This window comes from Phytophthora infestans, genomic scaffold, assembly GCF_000142945.1.
Source record: "Phytophthora infestans T30-4 supercont1.5 genomic scaffold, whole genome shotgun sequence".
Classification (NCBI taxonomy): domain Eukaryota; phylum Oomycota; class Peronosporomycetes; order Peronosporales; family Peronosporaceae; genus Phytophthora; species Phytophthora infestans.
In genome coordinates this window covers 1,203,233-1,227,248 of record NW_003303754.1, presented here as the reverse complement: position 1 = coordinate 1,227,248, position 24,016 = coordinate 1,203,233, and the positions used below count along the sequence as shown (strand labels likewise).

The following is a 24,016-nucleotide window of genomic DNA, read 5'->3' as shown; positions in this document are numbered from 1 at the left end:
CTATACAGAGGGACTTGGGGAGTTTGTGGTGAAACAACGTGGATGGTTACTCGTCCGTTGGTTGAAAAGACAAAAGGGAGCAGCGATCAAAGCTGTAGTACTGTTCTGGAGAGCTATACGCGTTTAATACCCACTGGAACTGACTTTACGTCTGCGTGTGACGACTCAGTGGATCGGTTCGTAAATATCGTCGCGAGATCGGGTGAAGAGGAATTCAATCAAATGATGCAAATGATGGAGACGGTGATGACCAACGACCAGTAGCGGATTTATCGTGTTTTTTTTTACAATGACATCACATAATTCAGTATGTTATTCCTAAAATGGAACTGCAAGTATTAATATGAGACCACGCAAAACAAAATGATACATGTACTAGCGAACCATTTAGAGTTATCGAGATAATCGAGCTTAAAGTTGGCCAATTGATTGTCGCACTTAATCGGAACTGTGACATTTGGCGTAAACTTCCAGCGAAAAACCTGTAAAACTACCCTTCTTCAATTGCTTTTAACAAATGCTTTAAAATAATACTTGACTTTTTTAAATTGAAAAATATTAAGTCCTACATGTATCGTCATTTCGAGGGCCCATAAATGGAGAAAATATTTTTGATCGATCACAACTTCTTCGGTTTTAAGCATTCTGTTGCTTAAAGTGGGCTCAAGAGATAGAGCGCCCCGCTTTCGCTTAGAGTGCTTAAATCGCGATTCGTACTTAGAAGATTCGTAAGTATCATTTTGTTATGCGTGGTCTCATATTAAAACAACAAAACCGCAAAAGAATATAAGTCTAACTTCAAAGTGTTTTGCTTTTTTAAATGCTGTATATTTCTTTGTCTCTATCGCTAGTTAAAGCTGATCTTCAAGGTACTGAGTGCGATCGCTCTCAGTTTGTGGATAAGTACATGTAATACTACCACCGCTCTGCTTCAAACGTGCATTCGAAATTTTTTTTACGCATAGCGCCGCCTCGTTTTTTCGGTTATTAGATCATTTCCGCCGGTAGAGTGAGAGATAAGGTAAATATCCCCTCGTTTGGGGTGCGACTAGGTAGCGTCGTAAATTTACGCCAGACTAGTTCAAAGTAAAATCGGAGTAAAATAGCTTGCGACGAGTCTTCTGTACAGTGCTGGTAGAGACAAAGAACGTTTAAGACGTCCGTTTGTTTAAACATACGTCTATTCCCCTTTTTACAGACACTCAAAAGACACCTGCGGGTAATTACGGGTGCGGTTTTGACTTGAATTGATTATCATGCTTGATCGGGGACAGTCCACTAATCGGTATATAGCTCATGATGAACCATCCTGATTTTTTACTTGCGTCTGCACGCAGAGTCCACTATTCGGTCGCTGACAGTAGTCAATAGTACACAGTACCTTTTGAACAGACGTCTGTTTAGTTCCTTCAAAAGACAATGGACACTTTAGACACTGTTTAAGCATGTCCGTTGTAAAGACGTCGTATCTTTCCACTGCCAGCACTTCTCTGTAGCTATTGTATTTGATCGAGGCAACAGAACGGCGTAGAATAAAGTATGATTTCGGTTATTGCTCGTCCACTTGATGTGACGAGGACTGAATGGCTTAAAAAAGGGAAGGCTGTCGACTCACATCCAGCAGCCTGGTTCACCGCCATCGTCACGGTGCAAGACCTGCACTGCAAACACATTTTCAGGTACATTGCTGATTTTTGCTGTTGTCATACTCATCTGAGATCCCATTGAAAGACTTCCGAAAATCTCCTAAAGCAAGTACCAAACCCAAATTTAGGCTAGACATGATACATCACTTGGGACCGGTTTAGTCCCAGCTTGGTCGACGATGTGACACCAAAAATGGATCAAGGGCTCGCAACGTTATACTCTCCGCACAGCAACAGAGGAGGCGCTACGGAAACTGTATGCGATGTAGGCGGTAGGAGGGCGATCTAGGTGGTGTTGATGTAGGTGGTAGAGCCATTCAGAGGGCCTCCTACATGTACGCAGCTCTTGACCTAGATTTGAATTTGTATGGTGGTTTTCGTATAACACTGAAATTGGGGTTAACCCTTCTAATCAGATTGCTTGGTCCGAACCAAGCGCATGGGTTGGTAAGACGTAATTTGGGTCTGACCAACGTTTGGTACCAGTTTAGTACGCACATGGTCCACCAGATGGGAGAGGTTTGGTCAACGTGATTGGGCGATTTTTGGAAGTCTTTCATTGGCCAACCGGTTTGCCATTGTCCACCACAGCAAGGGACATATTTGACTCTGGGATCCTCTCATTTTACGCTGCCCGTTGGCATAAAAGCTGCACGTTTTCTCAGACCGCGCAGTTGTATTTTGAGGGAAAATACAGCTTCTGCTTCATGTTTATCTCTGTCAGTGGCAGTGCTCTTAAAGACTAAGAAGTTGCTTCCTCTCATCAATTTTGCAATTTCTAAAACTGCCTTCTTTCAGCTGGAGTTTTCGTAAACTGAGAGAAAAACATGATAATGCACCAGAGTAGAAATGAGTCAAGATCAGACGGCGCTTGGGACATAGGGCATAGAGGTTCCGCCTGGAGTGTTACTCGAGCGCGCTTGTAAGGGGAGTGCCGGGACGCATCAACTTGACCTTGTGTAGATGCCTCAGAAGGAAACCCGCGCATACAAATAGTGGTCTACGTTCATTGTCAGTTGCACTTAATTTGCGTATAACATTGGGCGGACATCCTTGTGCTGGGGTGTAAGTAGTGGGCGCGTCCAATGCAGAGCGCGTCGTAGATATTTTCTTTCAGTTATTGCTAGATGGCCTGCAGCAATTTGTAGCTACCAACAGGCACGCTTGCCAAGCGCTACTAGAGTTCCACCTGACCACTTTTTTACGAACGCGGTGACTTCACATCGTACGCTAATCTGCAGCGCCTATAGTGATCATGTTGAACTCAGGTCCTCAGACCATGGTGGGCTCTTGCAGTAGCGCTAACGAGGTTAGCAATGCAAAAGCTAGAGTGAGATTAAGGTGCTAATCCTATTTGTCGTTCTTCATCATCGGGACTTTGTGAGACACACAGATTTCAGTAGCTCAAGCCGTATCTTGCTCCTGGGCCTCCAGCACAGGTCTAGAGCAGCTGTTCGACGTTTATCATGCCGGCACCTCGCACAGACCTGGCTCCATTTCAACACTCCTCCTCGTCGAGCTGCGCGACCCTTTGTCTCCCTGATCATTGCAGAGAAAATATGATAAACACCCTGATTTCCTGATGTCAGCACCACAAAACCGAGCAAATCCCAGCACCACATCCGCCACTCGTCCTTCCACGCCCGTCTGTCTCCCTCGCCACAGAGCATCCCCTGCCCTAGAACGGCGCTGGCGACGCCGCCACCGGAGCGCCGCCGAGGGCACGCCACAGAGAGCTGGGATAGCGCCACCGAGGGTAGGGCGAGCACAAGCGCCACGAGCGCCGCTGAGGGCAGGGAAAGCAGGGCAAGCACGAGGACCGCCAAGGGCAGGGCGCGGTTTCTGCCAGGACACGAGAAGCCGGAAGCGCCACCAGTAGAAAAGGGTGCCGCCAAGACCAGGCGGAGCTCGCTCCCGAAGCAGAAGCAGCGCTGGGAGCAAGGTGTGCGTGACCGCCGCTGAAGGGCGAGCACGACCACTGTCATCACCGAGGCCATGAGAACCGCTGCCCCCTCACCGCAAGAAAAGCTGAGACCGTCTGGATGCTGCTCATGAGGCGCCTACTGCTGACGATGCTCAATTTTGCGCCTCAAGGTAATGGCATTGCATTGTTTCCTGTACGTTGAAACTAACTAACGAAGCTGACCTCTATTCTACTAGGAGAGAAGCACTATTCTCTGCTGGTCGTCCTGCAGGCTGTCCATTAACAGCGAGGCGCCGGGCCTTGTTTGGCCCTCGGTAGTAGAGGGTCTCCCGTCGACCTGACGCGCTCATCCCTCTGTTCGAAAGTATGAGCAGAAGGTGAACGCACGTGGCAAACTTCTCGAAGTAAAGGCACTCGCAGGTTCTTTCCGGCACGTTGACCGCCCAGCCAGACGCAGGCATCCCCTCCAGCTCTTTCCGAGCATTGCAGCTAGACATTTTAGCAGTGGTGAGAATGGCTTCGCTCCTGCGACCGGTAGCTGGATCAAGTACACGTTCACAGCGCGTGGATACGACACGCACGACATCCCCAGCGCCCGCTTCAAAGTCATCCTGAAGCAGATAAGCCATGCTGTTGCGAGGAGGGAGCGGAACGTAGAGCTTTCGCTCGCGCCTCAACTCGCGCATTCGTCGCTGCAGTGATGGCGATGGTGCGACCGACGTGCTGAACGGCTTCAGGGTCATGCCTTCAGCTCGACAGCAGGCGCTCAGCTGCATAAGGAGGCTGCCCATTTTCAGACGTGCATGCAGCGTGTACACGCGCTTGAGGGTGCGGTTAAACTGTTCGACGGGGTTGTTCGTCGTAGCAAACCCCCGTGGCGTATGGAACATTTGCCACCTCGTGAATCTTTCAGTAAGCCATTGCCGCACAAAGTAGGATCGAAATGCCTCCAGGTCGTGGTTGCTATCTTATTCGGCAAGCACCCTCTCTTTAGTAGCCAAAAACGTTTCATTGTTAGCACTGTAGTGCATGTCCCCGACATCCTTCAGTACTTTGGCAGCGACGGAAGGGCGTAGTGATCGAGAGCGCTGAAAAACCTTGGCAACAACGTGGTAGTAGCACATGAGAGGGACCAAATGCGGGCTTGCAGTAATCGATTCCTTATGGCTTCCACTTGACTGAGCCGACCCAAGTACAGATATCGTTGCCTCGTACTGGGCATCGTCGGCATCAGACATGGCGTAGCGGACACACAGCGGTCTACCCACCACATTTTGATTCACTTTTTGCAGTGAGGCATAGACTTGTAAACGATCGGAAATTCTGCGCTGGGAGATAACGAAGAGCGCGACTAGGTGGAATGACCGGCTAGTATCGGAAATACCGACAACGAAAACTGGATATCCTGCTTAATTCAGCTTGAACGTTGCATCTCCATGCAAGACAAACCTGTTGGAGTCGCAGTCCATTCGTCGAAGCAGGCGCTCCGACGTCAAGCCAACGATAAATGACTCGTCGTCGGTGCCGGAGCCGACCTGAGGAATGCCATCAGCATTGGTTTCCCACGTAAACGTGAACGGTTCACCGTCTTGTTGCCCCGGCGTAATCACCATTCGTTCTACTTGAGCTTGCACATCGTCAAAGCTGTCACTGCCACCTAGCCGCGTGCGCGCGAAATGCTGCGCAAAATGCTGAACGGTTGGCAACGATGGTGCGCTGGTTTCATCCAAGCGAAACTGGCGCACTAACTCATTACGGATACGCTGGGGTTTAAGCCCCTGCGCCGTCATTCCCTCTATCGTCTCCTTCATGGTACTGGTTAGGGGGGCCGAGCGTGGCGAGCGCAGCTCAGTCAGGTGCCCGTAGCACTCCATGAGAGCCACCTCGCCGAGTAGCAGACACGTCTGCGTCTTCCCCCGCCACGGGCACTTCCCAAGTGGCGCCGCTTCAGCACAACACGTAGACTTGCACGCTAAGATGCGTCGGCGCATGTTGTGGGGGAGCTGCTGCGACGAACAGTGACATGTCTTCAACTCACTCTTTTCAGTTTTATAGCTTTTGAAGTCCATAAGAAGGAGATCCGCATCCTTCTTAGACACGTTGTCGGCGAGTACGGTCCAGGGTAGCTGGGTAGGTATGGTGGCGTACGTGAAGGCGGCTTCGAGGTGGCTAGTTCTGCAAAGCACTTTGAGAGGAAAGTGCTGTACTAGAAAGGAAAGTGCTTGTCAATAAAAATCGGTGGTTGCAGTTGCACAATTTAGGGTGCTGAAACACAATTTAGGGTGCTGAAACACAATCCAAGGAGCTTGTGGTGTTTTTCTATTTTTGTCATCATTGCAGCCCCTTAAGCTCACGTAGCCAGTCCAGCCGCGGTGCGGCCAATCTGAGTGGGCACATTAACAGGTATCTTTCCGCTCTCACAGTGCTCTGGTTTCAATACTTCGCTCCACGTGTGGAGCATCACGAATTTTATGCGCACATCAATATGTTTCGCCTTCAAGGTCGCCTTTTCTCCTTTTAGCTGCTTCAGCGCAGCTTCCGCATATCGATCGGTTGCGCGCATGCAGCCTTCTGTTATCTTAGCAGCTCGTGTATCCCGAGCATGTCGCTCAGCGACGCCTGTACGATCACGGACGCAGCCGTGTACTCGACTTACGGTTAGCAATGATATGCCACCTTGTTTCCTGCAGATCCACATCATTGTCATGCCGTCAGCAATTTCAAACCCACCAGACACGGACTTTCTTTCCGTCTTATCCGCGACAAAATCCGTGTCGCTGTACCAAGTCACACTCATATCTTTTCGAGCGCTTCTGTTGCCCTGTATCCGCAAACGCAAGTTCTTAGTATCAACAAGGTACCTTACGACGCTTCGCGAGTTTCCAGTCCATCCCCGTCTGCAAATGTGCCCGCCGCGACGTCTTATGCATAGCGAACGCAGAATCAGGCCGTATGCACCTGGTAAGTCACAAAAGGCTGCCCACCAAAGCCTGGAACTTGGTGATAGTCACAGCGTCAACATCTCCAGTACCCTGCAACAACTTTGCATTAGTTATAGGCAGCTCGTTCCATTTCTCTCCGATCGGTGCTCTGACAGCATTCGCCATCTCCATTCCGAACTCCTTCAAAATGCTCAAAATCGTGAGCTCTTATAATTACCGACGCCATTGTACGTTATTCTCATCCCGGGAAACTTGTATGCTCTTCCGGAGCCTTAATCGACAAAGACGCCAATTCTCCGAGGAAATAATCCACAGCATCCTGCTCTTTCCCCGTGACCAGGCGACCATCGACGTAAGCTCCAACAACGGTAAGAATCCCCCTCTTCTCCGAAAGTACACACACAGACCAATTAGACTCTGTGCGAGCCCGATCTCGACCGACGTGAGGTGCAGGAGCTTTCTCCATCGCCTGCCTACTTGCTTGCTTGAGTCCGTACAAGGCTTTTCGTAGCGTCAAGGCTACTTCGTCCTCCCACATATCGCAAAACTTCATCAGGAATCTTCATTCCTTGTGGAATGTGCAAGCATATATCAAACTCTCCCTCGTTGTCTGTATCCACGTAGGTGCTTAACATGTGGCCATGTTTGGCGAGCACACGCCACTCTCTGGATAGCATGAGTATCACCTTTACGCTCGTCATCTCGATGACTGCGGAGACCGTGATGCTGCAATTGACCTTAAACCTTGCTCGTTCCTGCACGCCACCAGGCGCGACTTCAGACGATCAATCAGCCCCTGCATCACGCTTCGACTTGTAGATCCAGTTACGTGCGCGCCACGCGGCATCTTCACAGCGTGGCAGACCCCGTTCGCCTAAAAAAAACAAGCTCCTCAGCCATAGGCTCTCTCTCACATACAATGCGTAGTCTGCAGAAGGACGGATAGCCTTCATCCATCCGTCCTTCTGCAGACTACGCATTGTATGTCCATAGTTCTTAGGATCCAGGTCTACGACATTGTTGACCACGTGTTGGTCGTTCCCCTCCCGAGAGGCGAACTCGTCCGAGTTCGGTGCAGCCTTGCGACCAGTCGATCGCGTCACCGGCTTCTTCCTCGGCCATGACTTTTTCTTCTTGGACTTATTATTGGGTTTCCGTACGTTTTACGCGACCGCTCGTGGTCAGCTTATCCACCCCGGTGGCTCCCGCAATATTCCTCGCAGGCTTCTCCTCAGCAGCACTATCTTCCTCACTCAGGTACAGGCGCTGCACCTGCTCGTTCTTAGCCTTGTCGAGGGTTTCTATTTTATAACATCCTGAGCTGTAATCACTTTCTTGGTCACACTCAGCGGTTCACCATTCGGCTGCAGGCACACGTCATCACAGCACTTCACTTCGTCGAGCCACGACTTGTCACCAACGAGGTGACGCCTATTTCCGACATCCAGTGTCTGGACATCGTCGCCGACACCGGCAGTGTCAAGTATGGCCCGTTCGCTCCCCCCCCCCGGACAGACGGCCGCACCCGTGACACCGTCTCTGTCCTCTATCCCTTCCTTCGCCTACAGTGGCAACAACCTCACGCCCAAGGTTACGATCTCGAACCGGTCTAAGGTCCCTAGACTGTTCGAAGTAAGCGAGCTCCTCTACTTGCTATAGGTAGTCTGATCTTGTGATGTTCATCTTGACCATCACATCGTGCGTAGCTCCCCGGACGCGTACCGCACGATGTTGTTCAGCACCGAATAGTCAATGCCTCCTCCTGACGCTTCGAACACAACCACGAAGTGCATGTAACGCTCAGGCCACGTGCGTTTATCGTCTTTAGATGCCGTGAAAAAATCGCATCGCCTGAGCAGGTTTAATGTTGTTCTTGAACGCCTCCAGTATCGTTTCCATCGCTTACTGCAACGTGGGTTAGTGTCCCCACTAGACATCATTCTGCTTGTTGTAGTACCTTTCAGCCGCACCGGCTAAGCTGTGTCCCAATAGATCTACTTAAAATCCTCAGGCTAGCCTAATCCACAGGTCACCTGAGCGATGTTTACTTGGCGCTCGAACCTGCGTCCCCACGTGAAGATGCTCGACCACCCGAGTCCGACGTAAAGCTCTTTTCCATCAAAAGATCGTATAGCCAGCTTCTTATGTTGCGCGTCGGGGAAATGCACCCATAAGGCATCTCGATTCTGGACAGGGAGCCGTCCGACACCAGGCTGCGGCTGTGAAGCTTGATGCTGAGGAGCAGGACCCACAGGTCATTGTGCAACTTGCACTGTGTGGTGAGTAGCCCCCATTAGTAAACTACTAGAAACATCGGTTCCCACAGCCCGTAGTTGGGCAGCTCGTAATTTCCACTCACGACCTAAGCATCCTTGTAGCCACCTTGTCGCAGTCAGGTTTACATCAACGACATCTCAACTGCGCCTGGACCGCTTGTCTTGCAGCGGTAGCAGCGCCAATTCCCCCTGTCGTTCTTTACATTACTGCAGCCGTAGTGTTGCTCTGAATTCTTTGATTTTTTTCTTCAACAGTCGTCTCACAGCTCATATTTTCTCCAAGGGCCTACTACCTCGGGACTTGATCCTCGTGCTTCTTCAAACGCTTCGTTCAGTGTATATTCACATCACGGCCACATTGTTTCACAGAATTCGGTACCCTCGTCACTGCTGGTACGCGCACGATTTCTTATACGGAATCGAGCGCGTCGCCGTCGTCCTTGATCTAAGCCGCCGCACGCACGCCCCTATTTGCTTTCGTAGACAAACGCACGACACCGTTGTCACTTGCATTGCATTACTTGCGCCACCTGCGCCACCTCGAGCAATCTTGACCACTTTGCAGACTTCCTCCATTACCTTTAGGAGCTTGACCTGTCGTTAACGGGCGGTGCAAATATCTTGCACTTCCCGCAGTCCCGCAATGCGTTCCCGCGTGATTGATCGCATCGCATGTTTACCTCCGACCGGCGCTGTCTCCTTCTGGCAGCGAACTCTGCGCCACCACTCGTGCATGGACACACAATGGTCCTTATGGAAATGCCGGTGTGACTACCGCTCCATCGTCGTCTGAGCATCCTTGGGTTTCATGCACATCGCTACCGCCCACGTGAGCACCGTCGCTCTGCCTACTTCCGCATCCTTCGGTATTTTGATCATCGTCCTTTTTCCTCAGCGCACTCGTCGCATACATCGCCACCGCCTCCACTTGACGTGCTACCTCATCCACCTCTGTCGATTCGAACACCACTTTGACGTTTCCTTAGTGTATGCACGCCGGTCCCTTGCTCGTACCCGATTCTGCTATGGCTTTTTCTTCTGTATCCTCACTGAGGGATCAGAGCTGGCCGCACTCTCCCCTGCACCTTTCTTCACAATCCGGTGAGAATTCCCAGGGGTACTATAATAGGGGGGTATTTTTCGGAGGGTTTATTTAGGGGAAGGCAGGGTTGTCTAGATAATAAAAACTTACATGTTGGCGCCTACTTATTTCATAAAACGGACCGCTAAAAAAAGCTTCTGTTTTGTGGTCTTTTAATTCGCAAAAAATAAGTAGTTCAGGGACCTGCTTTTTCTATGGATCCTGCTTTTATATTGAAAAGGCAAGGAATCCGGCATCACAGCGGACAAGATGAAGGGGCCATGGACATCGACAGTGACACACCAAGTGCATACCCCGATACAGCTCCTCGGTCTATGCACGTCTGCAGCGAGATGAGAGCAGCGGATTTCGCTCTGAATGCTACCGTTCGCGCTGTAGACGTCCACAGAAGAGCATCAGCTGCATAAGGCTTTAACCCCGATGCTCTTTTTACTGAAATTGAAGGAGAGGTGGCAAGTGAAGCAGGCTTCGATGCTGATCTTTGTGCGGAGGATATCAACAGAGGAAGGCCACCTACAGCTATCTTTGCAGTAGATAAAGGAATGGCAGGTCTTTACCAGATTACCGAAAAGCTACATCAGAAAATTGCGAAGAAAAACGACCGCCTCGCACGGTGCGACTCATTCATTTTACGGTGTACCGGTAGCTGCATCACCTTGAACTACCACTACTCATTGTCGCGTTGATAGAACCGATCCGCGTGCATGCTTCTCCTTTGAATTGCTAAATTAACCTCCTCCTGCGCTCGCTCCCAACCTTGGTCAAAGTTTTCCATCACTTCCTAACTTCATGTCTTGTTTTTCTTTTTGACTCGTCATCGCTGACACTTTGTCGCCTATGTCAATCAGCAGATTGTGCAGCACCGCGGCGACACAGATTATCATCACATTTGTGATGTGGGCTTTCCGATCATTTACACCATGCAGCACTTAAACCTTGCCTTAATCTTGCCGAAGACACGATCCACGATGATTCGCGTTTGGGAGAGATGATAATTGTAGCTACGAACAGTTATATAAACACACATTATTAGCTTTATAATATATCTTGTAAGACTAGATTACCATCTCAGCTTCCGCGTCAAGCGCTGACCGCTACGTTCATCGGATGGCATCATCAGAAACAGCCACAGTTTGGAGCCAACATCTCCCAGCCAATTGACATTTGGCGGGCACAGATCTCTAGCCTTGGCTCCAAGAACGACAGACTGGTTCCACTTAGATTGATGCCACTAAGAAGATACCGAAACTTGTATCTGTAGTCGATAGCGGTTAGACAATTAAAGGACGGTTTCCCACTCACGTCGTAGAAGCCCTACAATGATGCAAACACACAATAGTCAATGTCCAAATGTGAAATTCAACAATGTTTGGAGGACATCAATACTTGGTGGTCGCGAGGCCTGCGCGTTCGAATCCGCGTGCCGTCAAGAACACATGCAAAATCTGAAAAATCGGCGCCACGCGCTGCAAAACCATTTCCCAACTCGCTCCACTCATCGTCTGCTCTTGGTGCTGACAAATAGATGACATCGTCCAGCAGCTCGAAAAGTAGTTTCTCTATGATTCTGATAAAGCCTCTGGAAGCAGCCCGAAACATCCCTAGCTGGGCCATCGCGCCTCCAATACCGTCCCCATCTTCTCCACATCCATTTCCGTAATATGCCATTATAATACGGAGCCCCAATCAAAAGAATTTTTAGCTTTTTGTCCAGGAAATCCGTATTTCTTGTAATATAACGGTTCAAATTAGACACATAGAGCGTCTAATGAAGCAGGCGAACACTGAATCGTCTTCCTGTAAGCAGTTCGGGATCTTTGTGTCTTCAGCTTGGCGTAGAAGTCTGATCGTACAGTAATCTTCTAACGGGGTGGAACCTGAAGAGATCCTTAGTCTAATGTGCCAAACCTGATAGCGAGCGCAAGGAGCAGCATAAATACGATTATGACTTCCTCTTCATCAAGGTATCAGAACCGTTTACATCTGCTGCGGATTCTTCTTCTTCCTGTAAATCAATAGATACGGCAACACCATAATAATAAGACACATCTCAAACGGTATAATACGACGTAATAAATATAATACCAGGCTCGCGTTCGGGTTCTCTGCATGGGCGTCAGAAAGCAGAGCTGCACTGGTCGCTTGTTGCGCAGCGTGGGCGGATTCCATCGAAGACATTAGATTGCCGACGAGCTGCACAACGTCAACATTTGGTTGTAGAGGGTTTCGGCGACCAGCCCACACCCTCTCAATTGATGCAAACCGAGCCTAAGTCTAGTGTCCACCAGACGCTTCAAACTTGTTCTTAGTGTCCACCAGACCCCTTAAACTTGTTCTTTGAGTCTGACGCTCAGATTGTTTCTTTGACTTCTCTGTTTGTTTTTGCTCTTTCGCGAGCTTGGCTTGGCGTATCGAAGCAACCACCGTCGGACAAATATGATTCACTTTGGCCACTGCTAGGCAAATCACCACCGGCTGCAGTGCCCGACTTGGTTAATGATTCACCAGTGCACCCCGGGCGGTGAAAAAACACGCACAAAGAAATGGCCACAATCCCGCATTTCCGCGCCCAAAGCATCGCGGTACCGCTGATGAACATTGAGGGGATCATGCGTGCGATTTTTGCTCGCTTCGAGTCAGTCAAAGTTCAATGCAGCCGGCGGAAGAGACTCGAGAAAATAATCCAGAAGCATTTCTGGATATTTGCGAATTTCTTTACTCTCATCGCTGTCGGAGTGGCTGTCACGGACGCGAGTGACCATTAAACGAGATCGCTTTAATTTGTAAGCTGATCGAATGCGTAACGGGGTTACATGGTGTAGAGCACACAGGGGTACGGAGTACCCGGATTGTTAACAAAATCTTAGTACATAAGTTGGAGAGTTAACAAGGTCTATCAGTACGTTGGCTGAAAGCCACACGTTATGCATTTGATTAGGTTTAACTATGCTTGAAAGTTAAACAGAAGGAAGTTTGGCCGCAATAAAAGTAAATAAAACACTTCTGGTTTTGAAGCATAAAAGTTGAGGTATTAACTTTAAGCCCTGGTCGTCGGCTGTAAGTTTCTTTGGATAAAGAAATTAGTAGTACTGACTCTTTGAGTCGAACGTCTTCCTCTGACGCTAAAGCCACGGCAGCCCCGCTGCAGAATGCTGTTCAGCTTGTTCTTGAGCTGTTTGATGGACATCACCTGGGGTACATCATTTTTCCATGCGTGCTCAGCCAAAACGCGTTGATTGAACACATTGATAGTATCCCCCACACGTCCCGGATTGCCTTCGTATCGGAGGCTTTCGAAGCAAACTTGTCCAGAATCAGCTTGTTCTTTAAGCGAACCACATCTGCCAGACCAGCAGGCTCAACAGTCCAGCGCATATTTGTTCCTTGCCTGGTCTTTTCAGCAGCGGGTTTTGAGACTTTACGGACCTTCTTGTTAGAGGGCTGTGCACTGATGCCATCAGCTGCGCTTCTCTCGGCTGAGGTGATCTTACTCTTCTTGACCTTTTCGCTGTCTTAACGGCTAACGACTGATTTTTTGGTCCTGAAGCTAGTCTAGTCCGTTACAGTATTGGCGCTGGATGCTGTATGGGAACCTTGGCGCCTCTTTCGTGTCATTGATAGACACTTGAGCTGGCGTAGTTAACTGTGCAGAAAGACTTGAGCCTCGCGCTCTCTTTGGTGGTGCATCGTGATCAAGCGTATATTGCGATGCGCCTGCTAGCTCGTGTCTTTCTTGCAAGCTTTTTCTGAGAGATGCTCTTCAAAGTGTGCGTAATAGGACGGCAACCCGAGCGATGGTGGGGGTTTGGAGGCTCCTGCTATGTGCAGGCTACCCACATGAAATTAGTCAGCTTGGTCCATGAGTAGAGAGGCAATCGTCGGCGACGACTGCAGCAAAACAATGCCTGTTACGAGCTTACCAGGATGAACCTTTTAATAAGAATGTTGTATGCAATATCATAGGTTTTGTCAACAAAAGTTGGCTGGTCGATTATTGGGTAAGCTTAGAGCGCTGTCCAAATAGAAAAGTGAGCTATTTTTCTCACTTTTTTTTTTTGTGAAGTAGCGCTAAGAAAAACGAGGTGCCGCAGACGCTTCATTTTAAAAGAAAGAGGCTCGCCACCTATTTCTTTCGAGTCGCGCTTTATTTTTTAGTGTTGAAGTGGCGAGTCGAGTGCGAAATGGAGGAAGCTTTCTGCGCGGAGCAACTTCTTTAAAGCGTGCATTTACACACAAGCGTCGCGGATGGCGTAACGGAGAGCGGAGGGTGTGATGCCGATGGTCATTGACTCTTGTGCGTCTAATCGTCATGATCCTACTTGATGCTTGCTTTAACTGGGATGATGCCGTCATTGTGCTAGAAAACAGCAACTATGAAACAAATACGACGCTGGCAAGGGAGCTAGGGGCTGTCCAGATTCCGACAAGGAGGACAGACCACGTTTGTTTAGCATAGAAGGTGGTGGCGAGAGAAGACTGTCGAGTAGCTCATCAACACGGAGCCAACTCGCAGACTACAGTGCCTCTCGCTACGCTGGAATGACACAGCTGCGTGGAGATCTTGATGAAGCTGCTGATGGCATGGACGACGAGGAAGGAGACCATTTCGTTGACCTGGACGTAGAGGAGATCTTGGCGCTGTGCTTGCTGTACATTCTTTTGGTTGTGTCGGTCGGTCAACTGGACGGAAGATCGATTCGTGGACCTACTCAAGAGAAAATCATAGTCCGGGCTGACGTTTTTGCACGTCTGAAGTCACAACGATCTCATACAGCCTACAGGAAGACAGTGCGCTGCAGCCCGGAGTCATTTGATGCCCTGGTAGCCTGGCTCGAGCCGTTGTATTACCGCAAGTATGGTTTACCTGGGTCAAACACTCAGTACAACTTTGATTTCGGGCTCGCTGTCTTGTTAACCTATTACGGCAATGGCTGTGGCATTGATGGTGACGGGATAGGAGGGGCAGCTGTGCAACTAGGAACGTCAAGAGCTGTTGCTGGAGTTTACATTAAACGCCTTGAAGATCTTCTCTACGACATGATGCATGATGTCATTTTTTTCCCAGCGCCCGATGCTGTAGACGAATGGGATGGACTGGTGGAAGGGTTTGCTCGACGCGGAAGTGATTTTCCGGATGTGGCATGTGTCTTTGACGGCACTATTATTCGAACTCGCCGTCCAAGGAATCACATGGTCTGGCGCTGTTTGATTTTGCTACTGCGATGCGTGCGCTAATGGTTTGATGTGGTCGCTTCGCTCAGGGTTTCTACGACAAGAGCGGAAATCCATCCTACAACTGTTTGGCTGCTGTCGACTATCGTGGTAAATTTCGATACTTTGGTGTGTTCACTGGAAGTAATTCCGATCAATCGATGTGGAATCAATCTGAAGTACTTGGGCCCCGCGCACGATACTTGTGTCCTCCTGGGATCAACTGGCTAGCCGATGCAGAATTCAAGATTTGGCCGTTTCTTACGGTTCCTTTTGACAAACGACGAGGAAATCGGTTGTCGCGAAAACAACGATAGTAAGTTGAACGGTGACCTCTGTACTCGTGCCACGGCCCAACATTGATGTATTAACTAATGTATTCACTTATTGAACAGCTTCAATTTTCACCTTTCATCAACACGCATATTTGTTGAGTGTGTGTTCGGGAAAATCAAAGGGCGTTTCAAAGTGCTGAATGGCGTGACAGATCGTCATGCACACACGACGAATGCACGAATGATATGTAGCACAGCAGTACTTCACAACCTGCTCGTTGACATAGGTGATGAAGAGGAGTTTGAATGGAATCGAGACGATGTATCACGTAGAACGGCAATGCCAGCAATGCACGCATTTGACCCTCACTGGGAGCGAACGGAAGAGGAAATCAATTTGGGTGAGGCGAAGAGAAACACGTACATGGAGCAATTTTACCGCCATGATAACGAATAAAGTAAAAGTATCGTAGCCCGGAATGGCTACAATTCCGGCATTTTGCATCAGACGTTGACACCATATAGCTGCTCCTTCACCTTCGCAAAAATTTCAACCGCAGATGCTGACATCTGCTGGAGACTCTCCATGCTTTGCCGCAATGCTTGGCCCGCATCGCGTTGCATCTTCAAAAATGCAGCTTTACTAGCGTTGGCGGCCTCAATTGTCGACGTCAACTTAACGATTGCTTCGTTTATACCCCCCCCTCACCAGACCTCGTAGACTGTCCAGTCGTCAGAATCCGCTCGATGGATCCGAATCCAGCTTCCAACGACCCTGCAATCGCATCCACAGGTAGATTCGAACTTGGTTTGGCTGATTGAGAACGGGCCTTGGCATTGGCTTTGGCTTCTTTGCGTGCATCCAGCGATGTATCGGAGCACGCTTCGTCACATTCGTCACCGTTCACGTAAACACTATGCTCATCGTCTACGTCTTCAGTAAGTCGGTCGCGCGAAACCCCAGACTCAATGATTGGTTCACCTGTGCAGCCGGGATTACCTGAAAAGACGTCGCAAAGCAGTGGCCACAAGGCCGTGAGCTCTTTGCCAAGAGCGACACGGTACTTTGGGTTAACATCCATTGGATCACATGTGAAGTTGCCGTCGATATTTTCTGACGACTGAAGAAAAAATTGCGCGGCATCTCCGCGTATTGTCCCTCCTCCTCCTCGTCTTCTGATCCAGACGTATCCTCCAGCGCTTTGTTTCCAGTTGCGAGCAGCTGCGTACGCTTCGCTCGATATGCAGTGCGAACAGCATTAAGCTTGTTTTTGAACTGGTCCACGCTCACGTCGCGTGGCTGCTCCGCATCACCCCAGGCGTTATCAATCAAGGCTTGCTCCAAACATGTGTGGACCGTGGCTTCCCACTATGCACGCATCATCTTCGTGTCTGCTGTCGACACTGCAAATTTCTTCAGCACACGCGGGTTTTTGTAGCGAGTCTCGATTGCTAGCGCTGTCAGCGGGACCGTCCAGCGCATCGGTGGGGCTGGGGTATTAGATTTTTTCGGAGCGGATGTCTTCTTAGCAGGAGCGCTCTTCTTGGGAGCTGCCTTCTTCGTCTTCTTGCTTCTTCTTGAAAACAGCCTTCTTCTTGGTCGGGATGCTCGTACGTGATGCTCTCACGTTAACTTGATCTGAGGCCAGTCGAGCTTTCATTGTCGGTGGGGCTTCAGTAGCTTCGCTTGACGATTGCTGAGAGTCTTCCCCGCTTTCGATGCTGGAGGCTTCAGACCACAGCACTGGATCCATTTCCTTCCCACGGATCACCTCGAGTCTTTCAGATAAGCCTGCAATTGGAGGGGTCTCTTCACTTGCCAAAGCGTTGCTGCACTCCTGCGTAGACATAGCGTGCTCCAGCTGGCCGTCTTCTTTCAGCAATGCGCGTGCGGAATTGAAGTGCAAGGGAACAACCTATCAAAATGATTGTATGAATTTAAATAGGTTTGGTGGAATAAATTTGGCGGAGCCAATTTCTCACTTGGACATGCGACGATTTATTTGGCCTCATTTTTTTCTTCGCAGAAAAAAAGTTGTCGGGGGAAAATTAATCACTTTTTCTATTCGGACAACGCTCGTGGTGACAGCTCGGTTTTTTTTCTGTGTACTACGAGCTCAGTGATATTTAATCTATCACTTTTTATCTGGACAACCCTCTTATATCGAAAGAACCCAGAGGGCGGGTATTTTGGGGAGGGGACAAATTATTATACATGTAGTTGCTGTACACGGTACATGTACACGTTCGAGCACCCACCCATCTCACTTAACAAGTCTTAGCCTCGACGATGGTGCCACGCTAACGTTCCGCGGCTATCCGCGCGGATGGCGGAAATCAGCGTGTCTTTTGTGGCAGTGCAGAAAGCTACTGTATGATACATGTACGCCACTATGCTCGCTGCTTTTCTCGTGCTCACTGAGTCAGTGACACTGATGGGCCGTCACCCACGGGCTGTGCAAGAAACCCGGCCGTACCACAAACGCAAAAAGACCGGCAATCTTTACATGTAACCGGCGCCAAAAGCAGAGTCATTTTCGGTTACATTTACCAAGTTACAGTGATTAAGGTGTCGCTAATAACGACCGCCGTCGTCGCACCTTAGTACATGTAGTAGTTCCCTTACGACTAAGGCTCCACCACCAGTTACGACGCAAGTTGCGCTGGCTCAAGACATTTGCCCCAAAACTTTTGGCAAAAGGAGGCAGCAGATCCGCTCACAGCGGATTTTTTTGGGCATGGCGGTGACTGGAAACCGGCTAGCGGGTGGCTTTTTTCCACCCTGTCGATTGTCAAATGGCCATCTGGCGGTGCCACCCGTGCGCTTTGAGTCGCGAAGCAGCTCACATCGATGTGCAGGGCACTTCCTCGAGTATCTTTCGCCAGCCATAGATCTCTAAAATGCCATGCATGACACTTGTGTTCTAATGTGTCACCTCCATCCTTAAGTATCGGTCGCCGATGCGAAAGTCTCTTTGTCATCTCGGCCGTGGCCGCTATTTGCTAGTCGACAGCCATGCAAGTCATTACTCAATTCGCTTTCTTACTCGCATCGATCTGAATCGCCTTTAGAGCTCTATTGACAATGGTGTGCACGTCGTACATGACCGTCGTCGCAGTGCTGGCTGTCCTCGCTACAGACGCTGTGGACGCTACCCTGCCCGGCGTATGCTACGCGCCTTGGCATCACGACACCGTGACTAGCGACGTGCTGGCCACCGACATGGCCCAGATCGCCGAGTATTTCACGGCATTCCGATCTTTCCAGGCGCAATACAGCGGTATTAACGTCATTGAGACGGCGGCCAACGCAGGTCTCAAAGTGGCCGTGGGTGTACAGCTCACGGACTCGTCGGCCATTGCCTCAGAGATCCAGGCCGTGTGTGACGGCTACTCGTCGTATCCGGATGCTATCGAAGCCGTTGTACGTGGGTAACGAGGACCTGGTTAGCGGAGACTATGGCTCTTTCAGCGCCGACACCCTAGCCGGCTACATTTCGCAAGTTAAGGAATGCACGAGCAATGCTGTGCCCGTCGGCTCCGTGCAGCGCATCAACGAGTGGCTGAATGCAGATGACGCCTCCACGCTGGCGGCCGCTTGCGATGTCATCGGCGTTAACATCTACCCGTTCTTCACCCAGGGCGACAGTACGTCGGTGTCCAAGCTCGAGACCCAGTGGGCCCAGATGCTGGCGGCTGGATACGACGAGAGCACAATGCATGTGACCGAAACAGGCTGGCCGTACGAGGGCGACGACTACGAGGGCAACTCGCCATCGTACGATGGCATGCAGCAGTACCTGGATGACTGGGCCACCTGGTCCTCCAGCGTGCAGTCGAGCTACTGGTTCATGATGTACGACACCACCACGAGCTATACGGGCGCCAACTACGAGACACACTTCGGTATCTTCGGCGACGACATGGTCGCTCACGTGACCATCCCGGGCGGCAATACTAACTCCACCACGACGTCAACGACCGCTTCCACTAGCGAGGACACCACGCAGCAGACAGCGCAGAGCTCGACATCGACCTCGGAAGACTCGACTCAGCAGACTACCCAGAGCTCGGCCACGGATGATTCAACCCAGCAAACTACGTCGTACGCCGACGATTCGGCCACGGAGGAGGCCACTTCCGCACCGACCACTACGACGTCAGGCGATACCCTCGCCTCGGAGGAAGAGGACACGACGGTCGCGACTACAGACAGCCCTGCCGTGACTCCGGCGGTTACGACTGCCACGACGACGACCGCCAATTGCGCGATGTAAAACGCGTGGACGATCGCTGAGACTTTCAGTCTCTTAAGCAAGATCCTGGTGGGTCTGAATTTTGAAAGAGACACTTTGGATGGACCGAATGCATTTTACGAGGACAGAACTGTACGCTTTCCAATGGAAGTTTCTCGTAATATCAACCGGTAGATTTTCTTCTTCTTCTCATCTTACCTCGCATCGTTGATTTGTATCTACATGCGTCACGCTTGTCGATCGTCGGGTCTTTCCTAATAGGAAATTCCTATGCGAAGTCCGGTGCAGCGTGCGTGCCACGAACGCGCGGTTGTAAGCAAACGAGACAGCGAGGACCTGCCTCTGCAAATTGCTTTGGGACTCATCTAAAATAACTGAGTCTCCTGGCCGACGTTACTGTACATGTATTGGGGAACTCAAGATGACTTCTTCCATTACAATTGCTTCTCCGAAATCCAGTCAGCTCGGTGTGAACGCGTCGGACGATAGTCGTCGTTCCCTACCATGTGCCACGCTTAAACCTGCTGTCACCTCGAAGTTTGAGGACGCTGGCAATCTCTGCCAAGTCTTCGATTGTACCACATGGATGGTCATGTGTAAAAGACGACGGTCTCTTGCCCGCAGAGGCGAGTGTCTCTTACCGAACGTCAGTTCGAACAGCAGAGCGCTCGCTCGCCTCCTCTCTCGTCTCCTCAGAACGGGAGCACAGCTTCACGAACCTGTTCATTCCCCAATTTTCCTCGTCCAGCGCAAGGAACTACCCAGCACCCGCACCTCTCTACATCTTCATCCCTTCGACTTGTTTCAAAGATGGTGTGTGCTACCTACAAGACTACGTTCGCCATGATGGCCGCATTGGCGATCAGCTCTGCCGATGCCACGGGCACTTGCTACGCTCCGTGGCACCACTTGACCGTCAACAAGGACGTCCTCAAGGGTGACATTCAAAAGATTGGCCAGTTCTTCTCGAGCTTCCGTACGTTCGAGACCCGCATGAGCGGGCTCAACGTCATTGACATTGCCGCCGAGGCTGGCGTCAAGGTTTCTCCCGGTGTGCAGATGAACGACCTGGCTTCGGTCGACGCCGAGATCCAGGCCGTATGTGACGGCTACAAGCGAAACCCCAGTGCCGTCGACACCATTTGGGTCGGTAACGAGTGCCTGCAGAACGGCGACTTCGGCACGGTCAGCGCCGACCAGCTCGTGGGCTACATCCAGAAGGTCAAGGAGTGCACAGGCGGTGGTGTGCCTGTTGGTACGGTGCAGCGCATTAACGAGTGGAACTCTGCTCCCGGTGTCGACCAAGTCGCCGGTGCTTGCGACAAGCAAGGTGCAAACATCTACCCGTTCTTCACACAGGGTGAGCAGAAGCCCATTGAGAAGCTCGAAGCTCAGTGGAAGCAGATGACATCCAAGTACGACGCCGGCAAGATTCAGCTGACTGAGACTGGCTGGCCTACGGAGGGTGAGACCTGGTCCGGTAACACTCCGTCGCTCGTGATCATGCAGGAGTACCTCAACGACTTCGTCCAGTGGTCGGCTGGCAAGGGAGAGTCGTTCTGGTTCATGATGTTCGACACGACCACCAGCTACACCGGCGCCGAGTACGAGAAGCACTTCGGCTGCTTCGACAAGGACGGCAACCCGAAGGTGTCGATCCCCGGTGGCTTCAAGGATGGATCCACGACGACGACGCCTACGCAGGGCAGCCAGATTCAGGGCAGCTCCACGGGCAGCCAGACTCAGCAGGGCACCCCTGTCCCGACTGAGCAGCAGTACGCTGTTGACGTGCCCGAGTACCGCACGGAGGCCCCTGGCACCCCGCCTGCTAACGACGGTGGTGACCAGACCCAGCAGGGCACCCCTGCCCCGACTGAGCCGCAGTACGCCGTTGACGTGCCGGAGTACCGCACGGAGGCCCCGGGCACCCCGCCTGCTAACAATGGTGGTGACCAGACCCAGCAGGGCACCCCTGCCCCGACTGAGCCACTGTACGCCGTGGACGTCCCCGAGTACCGTACGGAGGCCCCTACCAACCCTACTGGTGAAATCCCTGCCCAGGACACCCCCGCCCAGGAGACCCCTGTTCAGGGAACCCCTTCGGTCGATGTCCCCACGCAGGACGTTCCTACCCCGGACACTCCTTCGGTGACCCCTGCTCCGGTGGTGCAGTCTGGCAAGGACTGCGCCATGTAAGGCACCTGTAAGTTGTTGATGTAAACGACTCAGCTACGTAGCTAGGAAATTGGAGCATGTAGCGGAGGTGCATAAAGGAGAAACAAAACAGTTTTTGTACACATACCACTTCAATCGTTGTATTTCTTTTTTATTCGAAGGGACAAGCCTTTACGCTAGAGCGTGTGCAACTTGAAGCCATTGCTTAGTTCATGAAGTACCGGGGACCTGGTAGTCTGATCCAATTCTCTTATGTTTCGCTCGTCTTTTTAAGCCTAACGCATTGGACGTCGCACAAAAAAGACATAAGGGCCGACATATCGATCGCAAGAGTACCAGTATCTGCTGCATTAAAGCCCGGATCATTGCGCATGTACCTTTCTACCTAGCGACATCTCTACATCGAGACTACTCTCCAGAAATTCTACCATTAAGTGACGGTGGTGTCGTCGTTGTCGAAATCAGAACGTTTAGCGAGCAGATACAACCAGTGAACTGCCGTTACAAGGCAAGATCAGCTTCGAGAAATAGCTATTCGATCGATCCTTCGTGGAATCCATGCGGCGGCCCAAGTGCCGTAAGGCAACGCAACTTCATCCTCCGCTCCCCACAACCTTCCTGCCCCTCCACATTCATTCCGACTACTTACTGTCCCTTCGGCTCGAGCGAGCGGCTCGAGCGAGTGTGACCGATGGTGCCGTCCATCCGAGTTCTCACTTCTCAACTGTCTTTTCAAAGCACAAGCCAGCTCATTCTCAAGCGGCCATGGTCTTCTCTTCCAGCCTTTGTGTCGCTGTGGCGATGGCTACACTCGTGGTCGGTGCGGATGCCGCCGCATTACCGACGGGTGTGTGCTACGCCCCGTGGCACCACAGCACCGTTGATGCCGCCGTCGTCGGTGCAGATATGACTGAGATCGCGCAATATTTCTCGAGCGTCCGCACGTATCAAGCGCAATTCAGCGGTGTCAACGTCATCGAAGCAGCAGCTGCAGCGGGTCTTAAAGTTGCTGTCGGCTTGCAGCTTACCAACGCCTCGGCCATCAACTCTGAGATCGACGCGGTGTGCCAAGGGTACAAGTCTAACCCGAACGCGATTGAAGCGGTGTATGTCGGCAATGAAAACCTCAAGAACGGCGACTTTGGAACGTACACAGCTGAGCAATTGGTGATCTACATTAACCAGCTTAAAACGTGCGTAGGGGATACGCCTGTTGGTTCGGTACAACGCATCAACGAGTGGCTCACGGCCGACGGCGCGGCAAAGTTAGAAGCAGCGTCGGACGTCATCGGAGTCAACATTTACCCGTTCTTCACTGTGAGCGACCTGACTCCAGTGAAAAAACTAGAAGCTCAATGGAGCCAGATGACGGCAATGTATGACGCAAGTAAACTCCACTTAACGGAGACGGGCTGGCCCTCCAGTGGCGAGAACTACCAAAGCAACACACCGACACTTGAGACAATGCAACAGTTTTTGAACGACTACGTCACGTGGTCCAAGAGTGTGGGGCAGTCGTACTGGTTCATGATGTACGATACGACTGTCAGTTATACGGGAGCAGAGTACGAGAAGCACTTCGGTTTGTTCACTTCGGACGGAACGCAGAAGGTCACGATCCCTGACGGTGACAGCGTCACGACGCAACAGTCCTCTTCGGGCTCGACTCAGGATACTACCGATGCTCCTATCACGACAGAAGCTCCGGTGGCCACGACGCCTTCAACGACTGCCCCTGTTGTCATTGACTTCTCGGCAATTACTCCGACAGAAATTCCTATTGCAGCTGATACACCTAGTACGACTGCCCCTGTGGTCACTGATGCTCCTACCACAGCTTCGACGACTGCTCCAATCGCAATGGATACCGCAACTGAGTCTGTCCCTGCTGCCACGACGACAGCTCCGACGCCTGTATTCACTGACCCGGAGACTCTTTCGGAAGGTTCGATTCAGGCTGAGGCGACTCCGGTTGCAACCACGGCTGAAGATGCCGGCAAGTGCAGGGTTAATCTCCGCAAACGGCAATAGTGCACTTGTAAACACGGAGCTGTCAGTGTCACGAACGGCATCCAATTAGTGTACATGTATCTCGACATCAGATTCTGTTCATAATCGCACAAATAGTTGAAGCTGATCGTAGCCAAACCATTTCTTGTTAATCAAGTTGTCTAAGTTACAAACCCCTTGATCAACTTGGAGTTTCCTG

The 24,016-nt window shown here is 51.0% G+C and overlaps 4 protein-coding genes across 4 annotated transcripts; all 4 read left to right on the top strand.

Annotated features, from left to right (window-relative positions):
- Positions 1-14,471: 14,471 nt before the first annotated feature.
- PITG_04127 (uncharacterized protein) lies at positions 14,472-15,833 on the top strand (the record flags this gene model as incomplete). Its single annotated transcript, XM_002905786.1, has 7 exons — positions 14,472-14,555; positions 14,646-14,711; positions 14,772-15,093; positions 15,169-15,308; positions 15,350-15,417; positions 15,497-15,663; positions 15,724-15,833. 7 exons carry the CDS (start codon positions 14,472-14,474, stop codon positions 15,831-15,833), a joined length of 957 nt encoding a protein of 318 aa, XP_002905832.1.
- A 2,628-nt stretch (positions 15,834-18,461) lies between these two features.
- Positions 18,462-19,653, top strand: PITG_04126 (carbohydrate-binding protein, putative; the record flags this gene model as incomplete). Its single annotated transcript, XM_002905785.1, has 2 exons — positions 18,462-18,755; positions 18,817-19,653. 2 exons carry the CDS (start codon positions 18,462-18,464, stop codon positions 19,651-19,653), a joined length of 1,131 nt encoding a protein of 376 aa, XP_002905831.1.
- Positions 19,654-20,375: 722 nt separating this feature from the next.
- On the top strand, positions 20,376-21,923 carry PITG_04125 (glycosyl transferase, putative; the record flags this gene model as incomplete). Its single annotated transcript, XM_002905784.1, has 1 exon — positions 20,376-21,923. One exon carries the CDS (start codon positions 20,443-20,445, stop codon positions 21,826-21,828), a length of 1,386 nt encoding a protein of 461 aa, XP_002905830.1.
- A 649-nt stretch (positions 21,924-22,572) lies between these two features.
- PITG_04124 (glycoside hydrolase, putative) lies at positions 22,573-23,432 on the top strand (the record flags this gene model as incomplete). Its single annotated transcript, XM_002905783.1, has 2 exons — positions 22,573-23,356; positions 23,419-23,432. 2 exons carry the CDS (start codon positions 22,573-22,575, stop codon positions 23,430-23,432), a joined length of 798 nt encoding a protein of 265 aa, XP_002905829.1.
- Between the last annotated feature and the right edge of the window lie 584 nt (positions 23,433-24,016).